Source organism: Neophocaena asiaeorientalis, unplaced genomic scaffold, assembly GCF_003031525.2.
Source record: "Neophocaena asiaeorientalis asiaeorientalis breed wild unplaced genomic scaffold, Neophocaena_asiaeorientalis_V1.1 scaffold437, whole genome shotgun sequence".
Taxonomy (NCBI): Eukaryota; Metazoa; Chordata; class Mammalia; order Artiodactyla; family Phocoenidae; genus Neophocaena; species Neophocaena asiaeorientalis.
The window spans coordinates 3,851,797-3,876,183 of record NW_020173375.1 but is presented as its reverse complement, the minus strand read 5'-3'; the positions used below and the strand labels follow the sequence as shown (position 1 = coordinate 3,876,183).

Sequence of the window (24,387 nt, the reverse complement as noted above, 5' to 3'; positions counted from 1 at the left end):
AGGTTGTGACAAAGGTGAGGGGCCAGGGAGACTGGGAGTCGGGGCCCGGGCCGCGCGCTTGCGTCCATGTGCCCGCCCCCGCCCGCCTGCCTGCTTGCCTGCCCGGGGAAACGGCCGGGAGGGGCGGCCGGGGCCCGGCTGGCGGGCTGATGGGCGCGGAGGCTGCCACGTGACGCGGGCTTCCCACGGCGGGCCGCCTCGCGCCCCCCGCTGGACCCCCGACACCCCGCTCCCGACCCGCTTCGCTTGGCTCGGGCGAGGACGCAAGCTGGCGGCGGCACCCTCCCGGGGAATCGGCCCGGGTCGGAAGTGCATCTATCGAATGACGTCTACTCTGAGTAATTTAGCGTTCTGATTTCAGACCAGTAGTCTGAGCTGAATTTTCTAACAATCACATTTGTGGCAGCTCTGACTGGGACGACTTGGTCCCGAAGCCCGTAAAAGAAAAGTCTCATGGCAAGGTTGAGCTAGACGTTTAGTTGTGGGCTTCCTGTTGATTTCATCTGGCGTTTCCTGGTTGCTTTTAAAGTAACAGGTCTCATGAAGGAACGCGGTGGAAGTAAAGTTTACTCACGTTTGTCCGCCAGCCTAGTTGGCCTTGGGATTGAGCAAGGGCTTTGGCCAGAAAACGAGTCCACACTTTAGGTTCCAGCCGATTCATCCCTTTTTCATAGTCTGATAGTTGTCTTAGTTGTGTTTTTACAAATAGCTTTAATTGACTAAGTGGTACCTGTTTTACAGGATGAAGATGAGTGGAAAGAATTTGAGCAAAAAGAGGTTGATTACAGCGGCCTAAGAGTTCAAGCAATGCAAATAAGGTATGGTCTGGTTACACATGTGCTTAGATAACTCAAGGGATAGATACTGTATGTTTGGGGGGTTTTAGCCCCAAAACAGCATCACAGTACTCTTGTGCTTTAGATATGCTTATTAGGACTCTAATGGATTGTGCCTATTCCTCTGATGGCGGCCCTTCTATATGCTGATCAAATTAGCTGCCAGGTCTAAAATCCTGTGAGAGCTTGCCTGCTTCAAATCTTGGTTAGGCTTTTTTGAGACAGCTAAAATGGATTTTGTGGTTTCAAAATTTTTACTTTTAATATTGGTGGGTCGAAGTTAGTTTTTCTTTTTGTTTCAGAAAATAACAGGGGTGGTTTTCAGATCCTCTGTGACAGACGAGTTATATATGTATTCATAATTGAAGCATAGTTAGAGGGAAATAGCAGATTTTACAAACAAGTTATATATGTATTCGTAATTGAAGCATAGTTAGAGGGAAATAACAGATTTTACGTATTCACACAGTGAAACCAACTTGTGTAATTAGCACTGAGGTCAAGAAACTGAACATTACTGGTAGAGGAGAAAGCCCCCTCGTAGTCACTGTTTTCACCCCTCAAATAACCACTAACCTAACACTAGATTAATTTTCCTAGAACTTATAGAAATGGAATCATACTCTAAGTACATTTTTAAAGTTCAAGAAAACAGTAATTTCTGATAATTGGATTGGTTGGCTTAGAGAATTTGAAATTAACATATTTTATCAAGTCCAGTCTATGGTAGTCACATGTACTTTAGATTCATGTAAATAAATGTCATGTTTTTGAGGGTCTCATGAAGTAGAAAATCCATTGGTTTAGATTAAAAACCCTTTATTCTCAGTTTCAAGAAATAAGTGATCCCTGGGAATTCCCTGGCAGTCCAGTGGTTAGGACTCAGCACTCTCACTACCAGGGGCCTGGGGTCCATCCCTGGTCGAGGAGCTGAAGTCCCGCACGCCACACAGCACAGCCAAAAAAAGAAGTGAACCTGATGCACTGCCTTCCAGTTTGAAGTCTGTGATTTATATATGCCCGTGACTGCCTGGCACAGTGGAGGAAATACTTTTCCTTAACAAAATACTGTCTTTTGACCTCTCTAGATGGTAACATTTATGGTGTTAAATAACTTATTAAAAAACCAGGGCTAACTTTTATGACATTTGTTGGATATTTACCACAACTAGGCATTCATGTCCTAGGTTCTTTCATGTCGCTGTGTGAGCTTAAGCAAAGTGAAACCTGATTGATAGTGGGCAACTTTTAGGAAATGCAGCTTCCCCACATTTGAAATACCTTCTGTGGTGGTGTGAAGTAGAGGTGATTAGACTGGAGGTTTATTCCCAGCCACTTCTTGGCTTCCTTCGTGTGTTAGATGTTTTTGGTTTTTGTTTTTTCTTTTTTTGGTTGTGTTGGGTTTTTGTTGCTGTGCACGGGCTTTCTCTAGTTGCCGCGAGCGAGGGCTACTCTTCATTGTGGTGTGCGGGCTTCTCATTGCCGTGGCTTCTTCTGTTGCAGGGCATGGGCTCTAGGCACACAGGCTTCAGTAGTTGCAGCACACAGGCTCAGTAGTTGTGGTAAGCGGGCCCTAGAGTGCGTGGGCTTCAGTAGTTGCGGTGCACTGGCTTGGTTGCTCCGCAGCATGTGGGATCTTCCCGGACCAGGGATCAAACCTATGTCCCTTGCATTGGCAGGAGGATTCTTTTTTTTTTTTTGCAGTACGCGGGCCTCTCACTGTTGTGGCCTCTCCCGTTGCGGAGCACAGACTCCGGACACGCAGGCTCAGCGGCCATGGCTCACGGGCCCAGCCGCTCCGTGGCATGTGGCATCTTCCCGGACTGGGGCACGAACCCATGTCCCCTGCATCGGCAGGCGGACTCTCAACCACTGCGCCACCAGGGAAGCCCAGACCAGCTTTTTTGTACTGCATTTTTCATTATTTAGCATCTAGTCATTGCACGTCAGTGGCCATCCAGAGATCTTTCTCTTACCTGCTAACATTGAGAAACATACCTTCTTCAGGAAGCTGCTTTTGTGGATTCTCAGTCACTGTGGAGTCTGGGGTCTGTCTCCGTTGCCTTCATAAATCAACAGAGGGGAATCTAACGGCTTCCAGGAAAGGCTTGAGAGTGAGAAGCCATCAGAGGGTTAATAATAATGACAAAAACTTTCACTTTATACAGCTGCCGCTTGAACAACATGGGTTTGTACTGCATGGGTCCACTTATATGCAGATATTTTTCAATAGTAAATGCTGTATTACACGACCTGTGGTTGGTTGAATCTACTGATACGGAAGAACTGCAGATGAGGCATGTTAACACCCCTGTTGTTCAAGGGTCAACCATGTACTGAATATCTTTATAAACTTTGTATTAAATGTTCTTGACATTGAAACTCAGTAGGAGTAGGAGTCTACAAGGAAAGACACATTGGTTCAATAGAATGGGAAGTAGGTTACTCACACAAATAGGATATAGTTGATAATGTGGCAAAAACATGGACTTTAGGGAAAGACAGACCTGGGCTTGCATTTTAGCCCTGCTGCTTATGTGTGACCTTGGGTGAGTTACTTTACTTGTGAATGTTATCTGCAAAATTGAGATGACTACTCAGGATTTTTGTGAGGATTTTGAACAGGATGTTCATAATATATCCACTTGGTTAATGTTAATCAACCTCTGTTTAGTGGGTAAATTAGAATGTCTTACTCTGGGGAATTTCTCTGCTATTTAACCATGAGGCACCTGCTTTATAATACCAATATTTGAGGAGAAGGGGTAATGGAGGCACATAATATTATCATGACTAAAGTCCTACTCTGGTGAGTCAGTTCACTATGGACTTAATAGGAGAACATGACATGTTCAGGTTGGCATTAGTATAACCATATAAAGAAAAATGCTTCTCAGAGTTGCTGGAGATCTTGAATGATTGTCTTCTATGACTTGGTCTTACCTTTTGTGCAGAAGCCCTCAGAAGGGGAGAGAAATGAGATCTCTCTCTTCTCTGGAATTGGAGGGGGGTGGTTATGCCTTTAGTTTGTTACCTTTTCTATCCATGAGAGAGACAGCCTTGCTATTTCAATATGAAACAAGGGAAAATGACACTTTGAAGTTGACTTAAAAATATCTTGAAATTCTCCATCTATAGTCTTAATTTTTTTTCTCCCAACTTACTGTGTTGAAAAATTACAAACCTCAGAAAAGTTTCAAGAATAGTAGAATAAGTACCCTTATACTCTTGCTGGAGATGTACAAATCATTTTTGCCACACTTACTTTCTCTTTAGTTAGCTGCATACAGTCTTAAAAGTTTTTGACACTAGTCCTCGTAGTAAGTTAGCATGCTGGACGTTTGTTGAAGGTGAGTGTGCAATTGAAAGGGGGAGAGTTTTCAGCAGCAGCAAGCATACTGTATTAGCGTCCTAGCTCACATTTACCCATTAGCTCAAGATTTAAGTACTAAGAGTATTATGAGGTCATGTGTCAAGTTTTGTGTCTAAGTTAATCTTATTCAAGATCACATTGTTTACAGACAAGTTCTGAGAGGGAAGCCATTGAGATGGTGATAAAAGAAGGGGCCTAGCGCTTGAGCTTAGATTATTGGTTGATAGTAGGACCTATAGGCCTTTCCCATCTTTAAAATGGATTTGAGGAAGAAAGATTTCATTTACTACTTATTACTAAATGGTGAGCATTTGTCATGTTTCAAAAAAAATTGAGTCCTTGGATCCCAGTGGTTTTCTAGGAATCTTAAGAAATCTAGACTTTTAAACCCATTAGGTAGAGCTGGTTAATTTGTCCTTTGAAGAGAAGAAATTATTCCCATCCAAGCTGGATTCGTAGTAGCAAATATTTGTGGGACTGCTGCGTCCTGGATATTGGGCATCAACTGCTGGGTCTTGGAGTTGTAAAAAAATAACTCATGCTCTACTGAACACTAGTAGATCATTTCAGTAATGTGCAGGGGCCGTGGAGTCCAGGAGAGACGCTTAGGTCTACCATGAATGGGTCAAGAAAGAGTCCTTGGATGAAATACAGTGACATTTTAAGCTGCCAGCCATGGCTCGTCAGGCCATTTCTATCCCCCCAGTTTACTGTTGTAACAGTGATTGGATAATAGGGTCAAATCAGTGGCGCTGCCCATGCCCAGCATTCTGGCAAAAGTGCAGTCAAATCCGGATTTTGTTTTAGCTGCTTTTGGGGAAGGGGGAGTTAAGATACATAAATTCTCCTGTAATGTCCCTTGAGATAAGGAGGTAAGAATGTTCTGTTCTTTATAGATACACCACTGTAGAATGTGTGATCCTGATCAGTCTTACTAAAAAAAAGTGAATTTCTCAAATCTCAAAATAGGGAAAATTTTTGTTTCATATTTTAGAGCTATAAAGAGAGTGAAATGAAGTAATAGGCAACCTGAAAGAATATGGGCTCTGGAGTCCCACTGACTTGGCTCTGCTACATTGTAGCCCTGGTGAAGGTACTTAAGTATCTGAATATCAGTCTCCTCATATGTACAATGGGTCTTCTCCCCACCTTAGTGTTCTTTCGATTTTTAACTTTGTAAAACAGGTACAACACTGCCTGGTATAGTAGATGCTCAGTAAATATTCCTTTTTGTAGCATTATCATTCATTAAATAATGAATTTACAGTAACATTGTAGTTTTTATTTTTATTTTATTTACTTATTTTTTAAGCATTGTAGTTTTTAAAACATCAAATTTAGCTGATGAGACGTTGTATATTATATTTGGATCAAACGCCAAATTTTAGCCTAGTTGTCTTCTGTGGAAATAATTCTCTGCAACATGATTTTTGTTCTTTGGCATTTGGAGGTTTGACATTTTCTGGAATATGTAAATATGAAAGAGTAGTAGGCTATTTAAATTATTTCTATCCTGCCATTGTTACTATAGCACTTGGGCAAGGCTCTTAGCATCTCTGGGCCTTATTTCCCTCTGTTGGATGAAGTGTCTTGACTAGACAATTTCCAATGTTTAGTTTAGCTGATATTTCAGAATCTTATGAAGCAAAATACTAAGTTGTCTTGTGCCTATTATCAATATACAATCCCTCTAATTAAAACAGATCACTCTTATTTTCTAGTAATAGTTTGTAATCTAGAGGTATTTTAGATTTGTGATTTTTTTAATTCATTTCTTCACTTGTCTCTGAGGGTGAAAAGGTGATGAACACTAGACAGTAAAGGAATCTTCTTTTCTTTGAGACTCTCAGCATTCTGTCAGACCAAATTAGAGTTTTTCTTCAAACTTTATTTTTTTGCAGATTAGGAAAACAACATTTTTGTTCTTTAGAACATTTGAAGAGTATAACAGCGTAAAGAAATATGCAAGAATTATTCATAATCCCTTCTGCTTAGGGATAATCAGTGTTAAGTTTTTTTTGGTTTTCAGTTTATTGCAAGCTGATAATTCTGGAGTTTAAATATTAAAATAATTTAAGGGAAAAGCTATTTTAATTCAGTGCATTGTTGAAATTAACCATTTCTAAATGTAACTGATCAAATGAAAGCTATCACAGTTTGGGGATATAAGAGTGTAAAAGTGCCACGAAGTCACTTAAATCTTTGTGGGGATCTTATCACCCTGTCTGGCATGGATTGGGTTGCTGCGACATTGCTAACTACATAGTCAGTTATAGCTAGGTGAGTAACACCTGTGCTTTTACTCATGGACCAAGCAAATTACATTTTAGTGTAATTACATAGGTGTGGCTTCAGAGGTGGGTAACTTTTTAAAAAAACTTCTTTTGGGATAATTTTGACATTTGGATACCACTGTTAGACTCCTGGATAAATTATGACTTTCATACTCTTACCTGATCATTCTACTTAAAAGCTTTAGGAAGCAAGATCATACTGCTTAGTGTCCATTTTAAAAGAACATGTTTTCATGTTGCTTTTTTTTTTAATGAAAACTATGTTTTTTCTTATTATAAAGGTGGTATATGTGGTGCTTATATGAAAACCTAAATATTAAAATGCTGGAGAGGGTGTGGAGAAAAGGGAAACCTCTTGCACTGTTGGTGGTATGAGTGGGATAGGGAGGGTGGGAGGGAGACGCAAGAGGGAGGGGGGATATATGTATACATATAGCTGATTCACTTTGTTATAAAGCAGAAACTAACACCATTGTAAAGCAATTATACTCCAATAAAGATGTTAAAAAATAATTAATAAATAAAAAGCATGTAATACCAAATGCTTACGGCACTTACCATGTGCCAAGCACTGTTATCAGTGCTTTGTGTCTGTTAATCTTCATAATGGGGCTGTTACCCCCTTTTTACACAAGAAGACTGAGGCATACAGAAGTTAGATGCCATACTTAGTCTTCCTGGCTAGTAAATGGCAGAGCCTGGGTGTATTGAACCAGCCAGTTTGGCTTTAAAATCTGCTCATAACTGCTTGCTCCATGAAGAAAATAAAGTCATGCATTCTAGCACCCACTTTTTAACATTTACCCAAGAAATCATTCTAGTTGTCTTTCTATCTATATTAGGTGCATAGATTTTTAGTATTGATACATTGTTGGTTTATGTGACATGATTATTACTTCCATGTTAGTGTAGGCCTAACATTTTAAATGGCTCCATAGGATTCTATTATGTGTTAGCAAAAAGGAAGACTGAAGGCTGGCTTAGCCATACTCCCCACGCTTTTTTCCTCTCAAACTATAGTCTTTAGTAAAATCGTGCTCTAAATGCAGATTGAAGGTACGTTTGTTCCCTTTCTCACTTTCTGTTGTCACCCTAGGCCTCTAAATTCTGGAATCATCTCTGGTTGGTGGGCAATAATTGATGGTACTATTATCTGAGTGTCTTTAAAGAAGACCATTAGCTATTCAAGAAATTTGTCATATAGCCAGAACTTATTTTAATAGACATGGAAAGAAAGCACCCTTAGATGTCATTTTGCAGAAACCAGGATATGCCCTGATGTTCCCAAGGTCACAGTCAGGGTAGGAGTCATATATACATTGTTATGGCCATTGTCATGGATCAGATATCAAAAGGAGAAAATGTCTGAAAGAGTGGAAGGCTAGAGACAGAGCTTTAGGCAGCAGCATGTAGCTTTTTTTTTTTTTTTTTTCTTTTTGTTGCGTTGGGTCTTCACAGCCGCGCACGGGTTTTCTCTTTGTTGCGGTGCACAGGCTTCTCATTGCATTGGTTTCTCATTGAGGAGCATGGGCTCTAGGCACACAGGCTTCAGTAGTTGCAGCATGCAGTCTCAGTAATTGCAGCACGTGAGCCCTAGAGCACGGGGGCTTCAGTAGTTGAGGCACATAGGCTCAGTAGTTGTAGTGCGTGGGCTTCAGTAGTTATGGCGCACGGGCTCTAGAGCACAGACTCAGTAGTTGTGGCACACGGGCTTAGTTCCTCCGCGGCATGTGGGATCTTCCTGGACCAGGGATCGAACCCGTGTCCCCTGCATTGGCAGGCGGATTCTTAACCACTGCTCTACCAGGGAAGTCCTGCAGCCTGTTTTTTTAATAGAGGAAAGGACAGTTAGATTGATGACAGAGATTGATAAGCTGAAGACCTAGGAAACACCACCACTGTCATGGAAAGTAATCCAGGGAGAAGGTTGGTGGTCTGTGCCAGGTGCATCATCTGCAAGGGCAAAGAGTTGCAAAAAGGAAGTTTGATTTGGCAGTTATCTTTGTGCTGTCAAGCCAGTGGTGTAGAGGCAAGATATACGTACTTGATAATTTAGCAAATTCAGGCTTACATAAAATAGTAATAAGTAATCCAACACAAGGAGCAATAAAGATACCTTGCAGAGATCACAGACTTCTGACTCAAGTCGATTCAAGAATAAAAAAATAGGGACTTGCCTGGCAGCCCAGGGGTTAAGAATTCACCTTCCAATGCAGGGGGTGTGGGTTCAGTCCCTGGTCGGGCAGCTAAGATACCACGTGCCTTGTGGCCAAAAAACCAAGAAAACATAAAACAGAAGCAATATTGTAATTCAGTAAAGACATTAAAAATGGTCCACATCAAATCTTAAAAAAAAAAATTAAAAATAGGCATTAAATAGAACAGTTCAGTCAGTCTTAGAATGGTATGTCACCACTGAGGATATATTTTGCATTTATAATCACTAGTAAGCCAAAGACTGAGTTCTTGTATTCTCTTCTTTAAATGCGTGACACATCTCTGATGTTAGGGAACAGTTCTATATATTTCCTATGTCTAGACAGTAGAGACTGACCCTAATAAAGTATGAAGCACTGATGTAAATACTGAATGCTAACTTGTTTTCCTCTGTTGGAATGTGAATTAATTTTGAGAGTATTTTTTTACATGTACTAAAGGATTAGCAAATGAAATTATACAACTTTTAAAACCCATACATTTGATCACTAAAAATATGCTTACCATAAGTGCCTGTTTGTACACTTTGGTCCTAGAAAAAAATCAAGTAATTGTACTTTTAATCTTTCAAGTTGCCCTTTTCTCTACATTTCAGGTTAGATTGACCTCTCTTCCCTCCCTCAGTAGGGACTGCTATAAATAATCAACACAGATTGTTAAAAGCCTGGCATGTCAGTATGTTAAATATTTCTAGATATTCTTGAGTGTATGGAGTTTGCAAAAAGGGAAATGGAGACTGTCAGACAGAGAGGTTTTCTCAACCTTTTTCCAGTGATGAATCCTTTTACATGAAGTCCTAATGCATAAAATAGATAAAATCCCTTAATTCTTCCTCTCTTTTTTTTTTTTTAAAAGCAAGTGAGGCATTTAGGCTTGAAGAGGTTAATAAGTACCTTCTCCAGAATCACAGATCATTATTGATAGAATTAAGGATTTGGACTGACAGTTTTCCTGGTGTTTCTGTAATTGAATTCACTTGTTTATTTTCCAATAGTGAAAAGGAAGAAGATGAAAGTGAAAAAAGAGAAGATCCAGGTGATAACTGGGAAGAAGGCGGAGGAGGTGGTGGTGGTGTAGAAAAATCTTCAGGTCCCTGGAATAAAACAGCTCCGGTACAAGCACCTCCTGCTCCAGTAGTTGGTAATCTTCATATTTCATTTTCATAAAGATGTCTATTTGTGTATATTTTATATGCAGTCAGCTTTCAACTAAATGCATGCTTGCACTGGGTGAGTAGGGTCTTCTTTCCATTCCTAGGAGAGAGATTTGTGTCTGATCTAAAGACTTTCATATCCTCAATAAAGAAATTTGGAAGTTAAGGCTGTAGGCTGCTTAAATCTTACTGCAGCCCTATAGCTTGCCAGATTTACATGTTTAAGCATTTTTTTTCAATGTTTGACGGCTGACTAAGGAATATTGGGTACCTGTGTCTTTTTTTTTTCCATTCCCCATTTTACTGTCTCTGAAGAATGAATTCTCAGACAGGTGGATTTTATCACTCCCAAGAGGATGAAAAGTGCTTCTTGGCTCGGAGGAGAGTGGGAATGGTAAAGAAATCTTAGATCTTACAGTGGTTTGTGGCCCATCAGAGGGCCGGAGTATGTAAACATATGTACAGTGTATCTGTGGTATTAACATTTTTTGCTTGGGGCATGAGGACAGTACTGTTTAGAAGAAAGTTGTCTAAAAAGGCTCTTTTAGGAAGGCAATAAAGAAAAAATGTTGAGAAATAATGCTCTGATGTATACCCATTTTATACAGAATAATATAAAGAATAACAAATCACCCCCAAATGTTACTGTCCAAAGATCACAGATTACTACCATGCATAGTTTTTGCCTGTTTCCTTCTAGCTGCATTACACTTGAGCTAATGAATGATGTAGAGATGTTCATTTGAAAGGAAGCTTTTGATAACTAGAAAACATATGTAAAACACTGAATTCATGTTTAGGATGGGGGGGTGAATGGTATGTAAGAAAAGCTGAAAGGCTGTGTCCTCAAAATCTTGGTCATGGTACAAGACTTTGGGCTGCTTAATTTTTTCTCCTGTTTTACTAGAAAATAAAAAATTCATTGATGATGTAAAAGTGGTCATACTTTGAAAGGTAGTCCCTGATGAGACCTGTCTCCCAGGAACAGCAGATGCCTTTCCCACTTCCAATAAGTTGACTTAATAGAACTCATTTACATAGATAATTAAAATTGTACATGGAAGAGAAATTGGAAGACTACTTTTACCCTAGAAAAATAGGCCTTTGCTTTTGGACATTTCCTCAGATAACTTTCCTTCTGTTGTTCAGAGACCCTTAATGTAAGTATTGTTTTTCTCCATAACTGTTAAAATGATCAGGAATTCAGGAGTAGCTTATTAAAACGCCAAGCACTTGAATAGTTTCTCTAAACTGTTTTGAAATGTTAGTTACAGAAACCCCAGAACCAACAATGACTAGTGGCGTGTATAGGCCTCCTGGGGCCAGGTTGACCACAACAAGGAAAGCACCCCAAGGACCACCAGAAATCTACAGTGATACACAGTTCCCATCCCTGCAGTCCACTGCCAAGCATGTAGAAAGCCGGAAGTAAGTATTCTCAAGATTGTGTTTTGGAGCCCTATCCTTTGGCCAGGGAGTGGGGTTTTTGGGATTTGAAAACCCACCTGGGGTGTTGCAGTAAAGCCCAAGCTGCAGCTGAGAGGCAACTGAGAATTAAGGTGGGACTTATATGCCCAGGACTGGGGGGTGAAGGGAAAGAGCACCAACGACAAACTTCGTCTGCAAGTTTCCCCTATTCCTAGTTTATGTCATTCTGTAGCCATGACGTCTCATCTAGTGAGAATTCTTAATAAATATTAAGTACATTATTGCTGCTTCTGTGTTCCTTGTAATATAGAAACTAGAAAAGTCAGCAATATTTCATTATATTCCCAGTTAATGTGAGTAGATGAAAGATGTTGGCATTTATAAATCTAATATTAAAAATAATCTTATTTCAGCAGGTACTTAAAATGAATGCTACCTGGAGTTAAATGACCACATATGGCACATCCACATCTTATTTAGGGACATGAATTTTTTACAAAGTAAATAAAATGGGAAGAAATGTAAATGACATCAGATGGAAATTTTTCGGGGTGGCTTTTAAATTAAATCCCAGCGTTTTTGCCTCTTTGAGAGCACAGCTGGCTTGAATTTAAGCCTCCACTTGACTTGGTCCTCTGCTCTGTCCTCCACGAGAGGCAGTGGTTCACCACACTCATCTTTATCTGACCCGCTCCCATAAAGTAGATGTGTGGAGAGTTCTTTGAATAATGAGTAGAACTTTACTTGAATGAGGAAATTGTTGTTCTTACTTTATGCATAAAGAAAGAGATGTGTATTGTCTTTTATTTGCTAAGAGTAACAATGAGTCTTAGAAGGAATCACCATGTCATTAGACAGCTTTTTAACTTTCCAGTTGTCTTGAAGTTGGTCCCAAAATAGGTTTTCAGTTAATAGTATTCAGTAGATTTGCTACCACAGAAAATAGGACCCTAGAGCTTCAGTACAGTATTCTATATTTTCTGTTCAATTGAAGCCTTAAAAGTGGTTTTGGTAAGGATTTATGTACCAGTTTCCCCCTCCTGTCCCTTCCTCAGGATTTTTCTAAGGGGTGGCTTTTTTTTAAATTCAAGGAAGGATATTTTCAAAACAACCTAGTGAAGAAGAAATATTTACTGATTACATTTCTTTTCCCTTAGGGATAAAGAAATGGAGAAGAGCTTTGAAGTAGTAAGACACAAAACTAGAGGTAGGGATGAGGTTTCAAAAAACCAGGCCCTTAAACTTCAGCTAGACAACCAGTATGCTGTGCTTGAGAATCAGAAAAGCAGCCACACACAGTACAATTAAGGAATGGTGTTTGCTAACCCTTCTAAGGTAACTAGACCACAGCTAACCACCACGGACAGCCATCATCATCTGATCTCTGCTGGATCTACAACTGTTGCAGACCACTCGGTATACGGGACCGGCCCTGTTGCACTATGGAAGTTTAAAGTATCACAACTGCTCTTTATGTGTATTGGATTTAGGGGGATTTTCATTGTTATATAAATGTGTCAACTAGATTCAGCAGTGTTCTTTCAGAGTTACTCTGCAAATACAAAATAATCAAAAACTGCAGCCAGTGGTCATTTCAAAATCTTTTTATGTTCAGATACTGAGCCTTCGTAAGGGTTGACTACCTCAGATTTGCTGCACTCATTGTGGACTTCATGTGGATCACAACTTCTGGATAAGAAGGTTACAGCTTTTAAGTCTCGATGTGAAACTTGAAACCAGCTCTACTGGATTCCTATCAGAAATCCTGCAGAAAGTCAGCCATCTGGGTTCTGATCTGCTGTAAAAGATGAAGATTTAAGTGACCTTAATTAACCTGTCCTGTGCCCCATTCATAAGGAACACTCTGTAGTGGGTATTAGACTTCCTGGAACATGCCGCTCTCTAAAGAACTGATGTGTTCAGATAATCTGTGTAGGGCTGTGATTTATAATTTAAACTTTGAGTTGTATTCTGAGGTAACCACAAATTAAATTCAACGAAACTTGGGTCACCAAGTGGGAAAAGGGGTGTGTGGGGGGGAATAATCTTATTTTTTTAGTAATTTTTTATTTGGGTAGTACTTTTTCTGTGTTCCATATTAAGGCTTTTTTTTTTTTTTTTTTTTCTTTTTTTTTTTTTTTTTTGCTTTGACTTGGAATAGTTCTTTGACAGAGCATATTGCTTGGCTAAGTAACCTGAAATATGCATTGGAATTGTGAAACGTCTCATGAATTTGCCAATCCCTAGAGCAGAACCAGATGGCCTTTGATATAAAGGGCAGTAGATGCAGGGGGCTCTACTTCAGGTGCTGCTAAAGCTTCCTCTAATCAGGTCTAAGTTGTATAGTAAACTGGTGGAAAGAGTATATTTTCTGCTCAGGCCAAGGGAGTCACAGGTGTGTCCTTATGAATTCAAAGCAGCGAGAGCAGAACCTCAACCTAAAACCCACTGAAGTTTCATGGATCTTGCATGATCTCTGACAAGAATTCCAGATGCACTTGTGCCCAAACGTTTAAGGTATTAGACGCAGTGATTGTCTCAGCCTAGCTCTGTCATCAACCTCCTGGTGTGTCTTTTTACGTTGTTCATTTGGAGAGTCGGGCGAAAGACAGGTGATGTAGCACTTCTGTTTTTAATGATTACAGCTTAAACTATCCAGTAATTTTTAGTCCTGGAAAAGGACATCAGGACGCTACCCAGGATTACTGAAAAGTCTTTCCATCTAATGAGATAATCTGGTAATTTCCTAGTTTTGTATCTTCGGTTCAATAGAAATATTTCAAAGTGGCATGTGACCACTTGATGCAGAGTCTGGATTTCTCTGTAATAAAATCCCTTTGCCAAATGTAGGAGTTGCAGACTTGCTACTGGCAAGAGTGAAGCAAATGGGTGAGTAAAACTATCCTGATGTGGGAGCATTTTCCTCTAGGAGTTCAGTCTTGATAAGTGTCAGTGCAGGAATCGCACTCCTAGGAGTGTTACAGAGTCATCTGCTGTCAGATGCGAACCATATCTGGGCAATAATGTTGGCATTATTTGAAGTGGCAGGCAGGATGCTTACGTTCTGATGTACTTGGGTGAGTAGCTGAGCCAACCAAGGAGAGGTTGGATGAGTGAGAAACAAAGGATTCTTGGTTAATCTGAAGACTTCATTTGAGAACCAAAAATCTTTTAACAAATAACCTCTTGGACCTTGAGCCACATATTTCCCCTAAAAAGTATGCATTTTTTTCCAGCAAAATTTCGTTGGGGGTTATGTTATTGAGGAATGAACTGAGATGAATATGTGGAAATGTTACTTAATGGCATAGAAATCTGAAGACCTGCAGGAGATTTAAAATTCCAACCCTTCTTATAACTTTTTAAAAGATTGTGAAATTATCAAAATGCACATGAATCAAGTTTTAATATGCTGTATGATGGGTGGATGAGGCTGTCCATTGTAGCATTTCTTTCTTTGAATTCTCAGGCATGGTTTGGCAGTGCAAAAACTCTGTAACATTAACAAATTCAATAAAAAGTAAATATGTAGATTTTGGAGTCTGGTGGTTTTTACCCTTAACTGGTAACTGATTATCTTTGAAAATGGAGAATTGATGACATTCCTCCTTTGCTCTAGGAGGCTGATAATGTCATCTCGAGTGACCTTTCCATTTGAGAAATGTTTGTAGAGTACTCTTAATGTTAAAACCAGACCTGGAATGAAACTGGCTGTGAACCTGTGATGAATATTCTTTTCCAAAGATAAACATTGAAATGTATTCTTGTCTTCATTGCTGTATTAAATTGTGTTATCTTAGACCATGGTAGGGAAATCTACAGTCTCTACTATGTAAACTAAAGATTTCAGGGCTTGTCCTCTGAGAAGCTTACGAATTTCTCAAATGAGAGCCATTTTAAATTTCAGGATTTAGTCTGGATTATAGTCCCTAAATTTCTAAACTAGAGGAAGTATATTTTCAGTCATTTTTGGTTGGAATGTGAAATTTTTGAAATATCAAAAATCAAATACAAGTGTTTTTTTAACTGAACTGTTCATTTTGGAATGTAAGTATATGTATTTTTTTCATACCTACAACTTATTTATTTTGTAACTGGAAGTATGTACCTGTTAATGTTCCTCATCTATTTCACCCATCCCCACACACACCCTTCCCCTCTGGCATGTGTTCTCAGTATCTATGACTGTTCTGTTATGTTTGTTTTTGTTTTATAAATTCCACATATAAGTGAAATCACTATTTGTCTGAACTATTTAACTAAGCATAATACCCTCCAGGTCCGTCCATGTTGCTAATGGCAAATTTTCATTCTCTTTTATGGCTGTTATTTCATTGTATCTGTGTAACACGTTTTCTTCATTAGGTTGCTTCCATATCTTGGCTGTTGTAAATAATGCTGCATTGAACATAGGGATGTACATGTCTTTTCAAAATAATGATTTTACTTTGCTCGGATAAATACCCAGGAGTGGTATTGCTGGGTCGTATGGTAGATCTATTTTTAATTTTTTGAGGAGCCTCCATACTGTTTTCCATAGTGGCTGCACCAATTTACATTCCCACAAATAGTGCATGAGGGTTCCCCTTTTCCACATGCTTGAGAACTCTTGTTATTTGTTGTCTTTTTGATAATAGCCATTCTGACAGGTGTGAGGTGATAACTGTGGTTTTGGTTTGCATTTCCCTGGTGATAGTGATGTTGAGCATCTATCTGTATGACTTTTGTGGGAAAATGTCTTCTCAGGTCCTTCAGGTCCTCTGTCCATTTTTATTTTTATTTATTTATTTATTTTGGCTATTCCACGTGGCATGCAGGATCTTAGTTCCCTGACCAAGGATCGAACCCATGCCCCCTGCAGTGGAAGCATGGAGTCTTAACCACTGGACTACCAGTGACGTCCCTGTATGAGTTCTTTTTATATTTGGATACTAACCACTTATCTGATACATCCTTTGCAAATATCTTCTCCCATTTAGTAGTTGGCCTTTTTTTTTTGTTGGTAGTTTCCTTCACTGTGCAAAAGCACAAAAGCTTTTTAGGTTTATGTAGTCCCATTTGTTTATTTTTTTTGTTTCTTTTACCTAAGAAGACATCAGATACACACACACACACACACACACACACACACACACACACACACAAAACTGAGACCAATGGTAAAGAGCATCCTGCCTATGTTTTTTCTTCTAGAAACTTTATGGTTTCAGGTCTTACATTTTGAGTTTATATATGGTGTGAGAAAGTAGTCCAGTTTATTTTGCATGTAGCTGTCCAGTTTCCCAAATCATTTATTGAAGATGCTGTCTTTTCTGTTGTATATCCTTTATCATAGATTAGTTGATGATAAAAGTGTGAGTTTGTTTCTGGGCTGTCTATTCTGTTCCATTGATCTGTGTGTGTTTTTATGCCAGTACCATTCTGTTTTGATTACTATACCTTTGTAGTATACTTTGAAATCAGGGATCATGTTACCTCTATCTTCGTTCTTTCTCAAGATTGTTTTGGCCTTTTGGGATCTTTCCATACAAATTTTAGAATTATTCTAGTTCTGTGAAAAATAGCATTGGTATTTTGATAGGGATTGCATTGAATCTATAGATTGCCTTGGGGGGTATGGTCACTTTAACAATATTCTTCAATCCATGAGCACAGTACATCTTTACATTTGTTAGTGTCATCAGTTTCTTTCATCAGTGAATACAGGTCTTTTACCTTCCTAGTTAGATTTATTCCTGGTATTCTTTTTGATGCAACTGTAAATGGAATTTCTCTTTCTGATAGTTGTTAGTGTATAGCAATGCAACAGATTTCTGTATATTAATTTTGTAACCTGCAACTTTACTGAATTCATTGATAAGTTCCAATAGTTTTTTGGTGGCATCTTTAGGACTATCTGTATACAGTATCATGTCATCTGCAGACAGTGAGAGCATTACTTCATCCTTTGAAATTTGAATTCCTCTTATTTTTTTTCTTGTCTGATTGTTGTGGCTAGGACTTACAATACTATGTTGAATAAAAGTGAGAGTGGACATCCTTGTTTTGTTCCTGATCTTAGAGGAAATGCTTTCAGCTTTTTACCATATGATGTTACCTGTTGGCTTGTCACACATGGCTTTTATTATACTGAGGTATGTTCTCTTCTGTACCCACTTTGTCGATAATTTTTTTTAAAATATTTTTGTATTTATTTTGGCGTCTCCAGGTCTTAGTTGTGGCATGCATGTGGGATCTAGTTCCCTGACCAAGGATCAAACCCGGGCCCCCTGCATTGGGAGCACAGAGTCTTACCCACTGGACCACCAGGGAAGTCCCTTTGTTGAGAATTTTTATCGTAAATGGATTTTGAATTTTGTCAAAAGCTTTTCTGCATCTATTGAGATGATCATGTTTTTCATTCTTCAGTTTGTTAATATGGTGTATCACATTGATCGATTTGGGGATAAATCATCCTTGCATCCCTGGGTTAAATCCCACTTTTATCATGTTGTATGATCCTTTTAATGTATTGTTGAATTTGATTTGCTAATGTTTTCTTGAGGATTTTTGCACCTGCGTTTATCAATGATATTGGCCTGTAATTTTCTTATTTTCTTAATATCTTTGGTTTGGGTATCAGGGTGATCATGGCCTTGTAGAATGAATTTGGAAGTGTTTCTTCCTCTGCAATTTTTTGGAATTTGAGAAGGGTAGATGTTAACTCTGTTTCATAGAATCAGCTGTAAAGCTGTCTGGTATTGGACTTTTGTTGGAAGTTTTTGGGGTTTTTTCTTTGTTTTGTTTTTATTACTGATTCAATTTCCATTACTGTTAGTCTGTTCATGTTTTCTCCTTCCTGAATCAGTCTTGGGAGATTGTACATTCCTAGGAATGTATCCATTTCTTCTAAGTTTTCCAGTTTATTGGCATATAAGTGTTCATAGTATTCTCATGATCTTATATTTCTGTGGCATTGGTTGCAACTTCTCTGTTTTCATTGCTGATTTTTACTTACTTGGGCCTTCTCTCTTTTCCTTGCTGTATCTGGCTAAAAGTTTATCAATTTTATTTATCTTTTCAAAGAATCAGCTGTTTCATTCATTTTTTTTCTATTGTATTTTTAGTCTCTTTCATTTATTTCTGCTCTGATCTTTATTATTTCTTTCCTTCTACTTTGGGTTTTGTTTGTTCTTTTTCTACTTCCTTTAGGTATAAGGTTGTTTGAGATTTTTCTTGTTTTCTGAGGTTTGTATTACTATAAACTTTCCTCTTAGAATGGCTTTTGCTGTGTCCCATGGATTTTGGATCATTGTGTTTTCATTTGTCACCAGGTTTCTTTTTATTTCCTCTTTGATTTTTTTTCAGTGACCTTTTGGTTGTTCAGTAGCATATTGTTTAGCCTCCATGTGTTTGTACTTTTTGCAGTTGTTTTTTTTCTTGTAATTAATTTCTAGTCTCATGGCATTATGGTTGGAAAAAATGCATCTGTTAAGTCCATCTGATCTAATGTGTCATTTAAGGCCAACTTCCCTTGTGGCGCTTGTAGAACCAGTTTAGTGGTGCTGAACTCTTATCTTCAAATATGTTCTTTGCCTCTTTATTCTCCTGGGACCTCTATCATGAGAACGTTAATACACTTGATGTTGCCCAGAGGTCTCTTAAACTGTCTTCACTTTTTTTTTCTTTTTTCTGTTCAGCTTGGGTGATTTCCACTACTCTGACTTCCAGTTTGCTGGTCTGTTCCTTTGTATCATCTCGTCTCCTGTTGATTCCATCTAGTGTATTTTTTTTCAGTTACTGTATTCTTCAGATCTTTTTGAGTCTTCTTTGTATTTTCTAACTCTTTGTTAAACTTCTCACTGTGTTCATCCATTCTTCTGAGTTCATTGAGCATCTTTATTATTACTACCTTGAACTCTTTACTGGGTAGATTATCTCCACTTCATTTAGCTCTTCCTCTGAGGTTTTATCTTTTTCCTTGTTTGGAACATATTCCTCTATTTCCTCTCTTTGCCTGATTTGCTGTTTTTATTTCTGTGTATTAGGTAGGTCTGTTATGTTTCCTGATCTTGGAGAAGTGGCCTTATGTAGGAGATGTCCTGTGTGTCCCAGCAGCACACTGCCCTCCGGTCACCAGACCTATATTCTCTAGGGGTGCCCTCTCTGTGAACTTCTGGGATTTTCTGTTGTGGTGGAGCAGACTGCCGTGGGCATGCTTGTAGTCATGACTGGCCCCTGGTCCAGTTGGTCCCAAGGACCTGCTTAGTGCACAGGCCACCAGCCACTGGTGGGCAGGGCTGATTCATGGGCAGCTGGCTTCAGGAGGTGGGGGGGGGGGCTGTTCTAGGGCTGGTGCCAGCTTGCTGGTGAGAAAGCTGAGTCCTGGGGTGGTTGCTTGCAGGCCCAGGTGTCCCAGAGCTGGTGTTAGACTGCCAGTGGTTGGGGCCAGGGCCTAGGGCTAGTGCTGGCCCACTGGTATGAGGCCAGACCCCAGGCTGCTGGCTGAGGGGCCCAAGGTGTCTCGGAGTTGGTGTCCAACACTGGTGAGTGAGACCAGGTCCAGGGCTAGTGCTGGTCTCACTAAACCCCCCCTAAAGGGTGGAGCTGGGTCCTGGGGTCTCTGGCTGTAGGCGCCAAGGGTTCTGGAGCTGGTATCAGCCCACTGGTGGTCAGGGCCAGGTCCTGACATGGCTGGCTTACGGGCTTTGGGGGCCCCACTAGTGGGTGGGGCCAGCTCCTGGGTTCTATGTTATGAGGGGCCAGGTCAGGGACCTTGGGGGCCTCAGGCAGGCCCACATCTGCTGTTGGCCTCCTGATGGGTAAAGCTGTGTCCCCATGCAGATAGCTGCTTGGCTTGGGGGGGCCCAAGGACTGGTGCTGACAAACTGGTGTGTGGGATGGGGTCCCGGTGCTAATAATCTAGAAGGAGGATTCCAAAATGGCACTTGCCAGCACCAGTGTCCTTGTGATAGAATAAGCTCCCCAGAATGGCTGCTGCCAGCCATTAATCTTAACGATTTACTATTTGGTCATTCTTTGTATTTGATTGAGATTATTCTCAAAGCCCTATTTAAAATAGAACACACACAAAAACACACTTCCTATCACTCTTCCCTCCTCTAAGTTCCTCCATGGATTTTTTAACCAGCTTTTTTTTCTGAGATAAAAGTCACCATTTTAAATTGTACAATTAAGTAGTTTTCAATATATTCTCAAAGTTATGCAACTATCACTACTTTTAATTCTGGAATGTTTTCATTATCCCCAAAGAAACCCCATACTCATGAGCAGTCCTTTCCTACTTCCCTTCAAATCCCCAATGCTAGGTACCGACTATTATTTTTTCTCTATAGATTTCTCTATTCTGGACATTTCATATAAACTGGGCTATATAATATGTGGTCTTTTTTGACTGACTTCTTTCATTTGGCATGTTTGTTTTTTTATTTTTGGCTGTCGGGTCTTCATTGCAGCACACGTGCGTCTCTCTAGTGGCACATGGGCTTCTCTCCAGTTGTGGCATGGGCTCTGTAGTTGTGGTGTGTGGGCTCCAGAGTGCATGGGCTCTGTAGTTTGCGGCAGGTGGGGTCTCTCATTGAGACGCGTGAGCTCAGTAGTTGTGGCACAAGGGCTTAGTTGCCCCACAGCATGTGGGATCTTAGTTCTCCATCCAGGGATCGAACCCACATCCCCTGCATTGGAAGGCAGATTCTTTACCATTGGACCACCAGGGTAGTCCCAGTACTTCATTCCTTTTGATTGGCGGACTTCTGTGGATATACCATATTTCATTTACCCGTTCATCATTTGATGAACATTTGGGTTGTTTCCACTTTGTCCTTGTTATGAATAATGCTGCTATGAACTTACAAGTTTTTATGTCAACATGTTTTTCAGTTCTCTTGTGTATATATCTAGGAATGAAATTGCTGGGTCACATGGTAACTTTTTTTGAGTAACTACCAAACTCTTCCAAAATGTCTGTGCAGTGTCTGAGGATTTTGATTTCCTCATAGCCTCATAATCACTTGTTACCTGACTTTTAATTCTAGTCATCCTAGTTGGCATGAAGTTATATCTCATGGTTTTGATTGCATTTCTGTAATGATTAATGATGTTGAATATCTGCTCATGTGCTTGTTGGCCATTGGTGTATCTTTGGAAAAATTCGTCTATGCAAATCCTTTGCTAATTTTTAAATTGACTTTTTGGCTTTTTATTATTGTTATAAGAGTTCTATATATATATATATATTCTGGATACTACTCCCTCATCAGATACATGATTTGCAAACATTTTCTCCCATCTTCACTTTCTTAATAGTGTCTTTTGAAGCACGAAAGTTTTTAATTTTGATGAAGCCCAATTTATCTTTTTTTTTTAAATTGCTTATGTTTTGGGTGTATCTAAGAAATTACCTAACCAAAATCACAAAGATACTTGTTCTAAGAGTTTTGCAATTTAGCTCTTTCATTTAGAACTTTGATCCATTTTGAGTTACTTTTTGAATATGGTGTGAGGTAGGAGTCTAACTTCATTCTTTTACACGTGGATATTCAGTTGTCCAGCACCATTTGTTAAAAAGACTCCTCCATCATTAAGACTCCTCCATTATTTTGCACATTAAACATCTTGTTTATCTCCCTCCACTAGAATGTGAAATTGGAGTAGAAACATATGGGAAGTGATGTCAGGTTCGGAGTGTGGCATAGGATTTGGGGAGAGAGGTCAGGTGGAGGGTGGTAGACATGAAAGGATTGTGATCAGAATCTGTATTACAGGGACTTCCCTGGTGGCACTGTGGTTAAGAATCTGCCTGCAAATGCAGGGGACACGGGTTCAAGCTCTGGTCTGGGAAGATCCCACATGCCGTGCAGCAGCTGAGCCCGAGGGCCACAACTACTGAGCCTGTGCTCTAGAGCCCGTGAGCCACAATTACTGAGCCTGCGTGCCACAACTACTGAAGCCCACATGCCTAGAGCCTGTGCTCTGCAACAAGAGAAGCCACTGCAATGAGAATCCCACACAACATAACAAAGAATAGTCCCCACTCGCCGCAACTAGAAAAAGCCCGCACACAGCAATGAAGACCCAACGCAGCCCCAAAAAAATGTTTTTAATAAAAAATTTTTAAAATTAAAAGAATCAGTATTACACAGTGGAGACAATTTAATGGGATAATCAGAGCTAGGAAGGAGAATCAAGGAAGTAGAGAATCATATACACAGATGCTCTAATAACCAGTGTCTTGAAACTGCAGGCGTATAATAGTTTTAATTTATCACCCAGCTACTTTGACAAGGCATAATGGGACCTGCAGAATGCAGGCAAGTTATGAATTGTTTCTTTTGTTTGTTTGTTTTTTGGCCATGCTGTGCAGCTTGTGAGGTCTTAGTTCCCCAACCAGGGACTGAACCAAGCCCTGGCAGTGAAAGCACCAAGTCCTAACCACTGGACCACCAGGGAATTCCGATGAATTGTTTCTAGAGCTTGATATAAAGGTAAAGAATATTATGAAGAATAAATTAATCAAAGGACATAAATAACTGATCTAAATAAGTGTTTTTATTATCTAAAAATCAATGGGAAGGGATTATATCCACATCAAGGATTTAGAAAAAAAAAAAAATATATATATATAAAAAATCATTAAGGTATTTTAAGCCTTTTGAAATTATAACCCAAGTGAGAACTAGCATTTTAGACAATAACTGGATATAGTAACAGAAGATGCATTGAACTTAAGTTGTCAACTATTATTTCACCTGCGAATATCCTCCCCACTGAACACCCTCCTGCAACTGCACTCCACAGGGATCCAGTCAGAGCAGGCAGCAAGAAACTTGTGTGTAAGGATAAGATCCTTTGTCTCCAAATAGATGGAAGATAGTGTGTAAGTATGAAGGAAGCGGCATCCATAGTCTGTCTTAATTGGTAATAGGCCTGAGCAGACAGCTTTAATATCAGGTGAAAACATCTAAGGAGGTGGCCACATTCTCCTTAAAAAGCGTAGCAGATTCAACTGAGGGGATGATTTTTAAAATTTATTAAATATTTAGGGACTTCCCTGGTAGCACAGTGGTTGAGAATCCGTCTGCCAACACAGGGGACACAGGTCTGATCCCTGGTCAGGGAGGATCCTGCATGCCATGGATCAACTAGGCCCGTGCACCACAACTACTGAGCCTGGGCTCTAGCGCCCACCAGTCACAACTACTGAAGCCCATGCACGTGGAGCCCATTCTCCATAACAGCAGAGGCCATCACAGTGAGAGGTTCGCACACCACGGGCCCCCAGCAACAACGAGGACCAAGCGCAGCCAATAATAAAAAAATAAATTTATTTTTAAAAAATTATTGCAAAAATTTAGTATGATGTTCTACATATTTGCAGTGCCATTTTAGGAAACATGGTCTTCTGTTTCTGTTTTTCTTTAAACCTGAGAAGTTTTGACAGGAGCTCTCGGGTTTTAAATCTTAAACCAGGGTATTTACCTTTCCTTACTTTGTTATGACAAAGTGGCAATAATTTTCTATACCATCTCTTAACTCCTGTTGTATAACTTAACCTTTTTTTCCCCGAAAAACTCAAACTTTGATTTTTTAAATATTTTTTGTGTAAGGAGGCAAAATGTACAAAATAAACTATTGATAATTTTGAATGTGAGCGTATGGAAACAGAACATTACCTCGGGACAGAGACTGTGTCCTGGATTTTCAACTCCAAAGTTCAGTCAGTGTATCATCCCTAAAAAGACTGCAGCTGAAGTTTTTATCCTGTAGCGACTTCCTTCTTAAGAAGTGAGGCAGCTCTATGGGTTACTTCCATGGTTCTCAAACTGCTTCATTTTGGAAAGCCAGGAGATCTTTCTAAAAATACTGATGTCTGTAGGAGGAGGAGTTCAATCAAAACAATGTATCAGAGAGCAGACAGCAGAAGCAAGAAGAACTACAATCCTGCAGCCTGTGGAACAAAAATGACATTCACAGAAAGATAGACAAGATGAAAAGGAAGAGGGCTATGTACCAGATGAAGGAACGAGATAAAACCCCAGAAAAACAACTAAATGAAGTGGAGATAGGCAACCTTCCAGAAAAAGAATT

At 39.6% G+C, this 24,387-nt stretch overlaps 1 protein-coding gene across 4 annotated transcripts; it reads left to right on the top strand.

Moving 5' to 3' along the window:
- The first annotated feature begins 6 nt into the window (after positions 1 to 6).
- Positions 7 to 14,834, top strand: CDV3 (CDV3 homolog). Of its 4 annotated transcripts, none has more exons than XM_024746234.1 (5): positions 7 to 14; positions 742 to 818; positions 9,715 to 9,860; positions 11,142 to 11,301; positions 12,917 to 14,834. In XM_024746234.1, exons 2-5 carry the CDS (start codon positions 808 to 810, stop codon positions 12,921 to 12,923), a joined length of 324 nt encoding a protein of 107 aa, XP_024602002.1. In that variant the 5' UTR covers positions 7 to 14; positions 742 to 807; the 3' UTR covers positions 12,924 to 14,834. The 4 variants fall into 4 exon arrangements, with proteins under 4 accessions (XP_024602002.1, XP_024602003.1, XP_024602000.1 ...); XM_024746235.1 differs by having other exon boundaries at positions 12,637 to 14,834; XM_024746232.1 differs by having other exon boundaries at positions 12,459 to 14,834.
- Positions 14,835 to 24,387: the final 9,553 nt, after the last annotated feature.

Excerpts from the sequence above, each read along its gene's own strand:
- CDV3 (XM_024746232.1), top strand. Across the intron at positions 9,861-11,141 it reads ACCTCCTGCTCCAGTAGTTG|TTACAGAAACCCCAGAACCA; the intron begins GTAATCTTCATA and ends TTGAAATGTTAG. Across the intron at positions 11,302-12,458 it reads AAGCATGTAGAAAGCCGGAA|GGATAAAGAAATGGAGAAGA; the intron begins GTAAGTATTCTC and ends CTTTTCCCTTAG.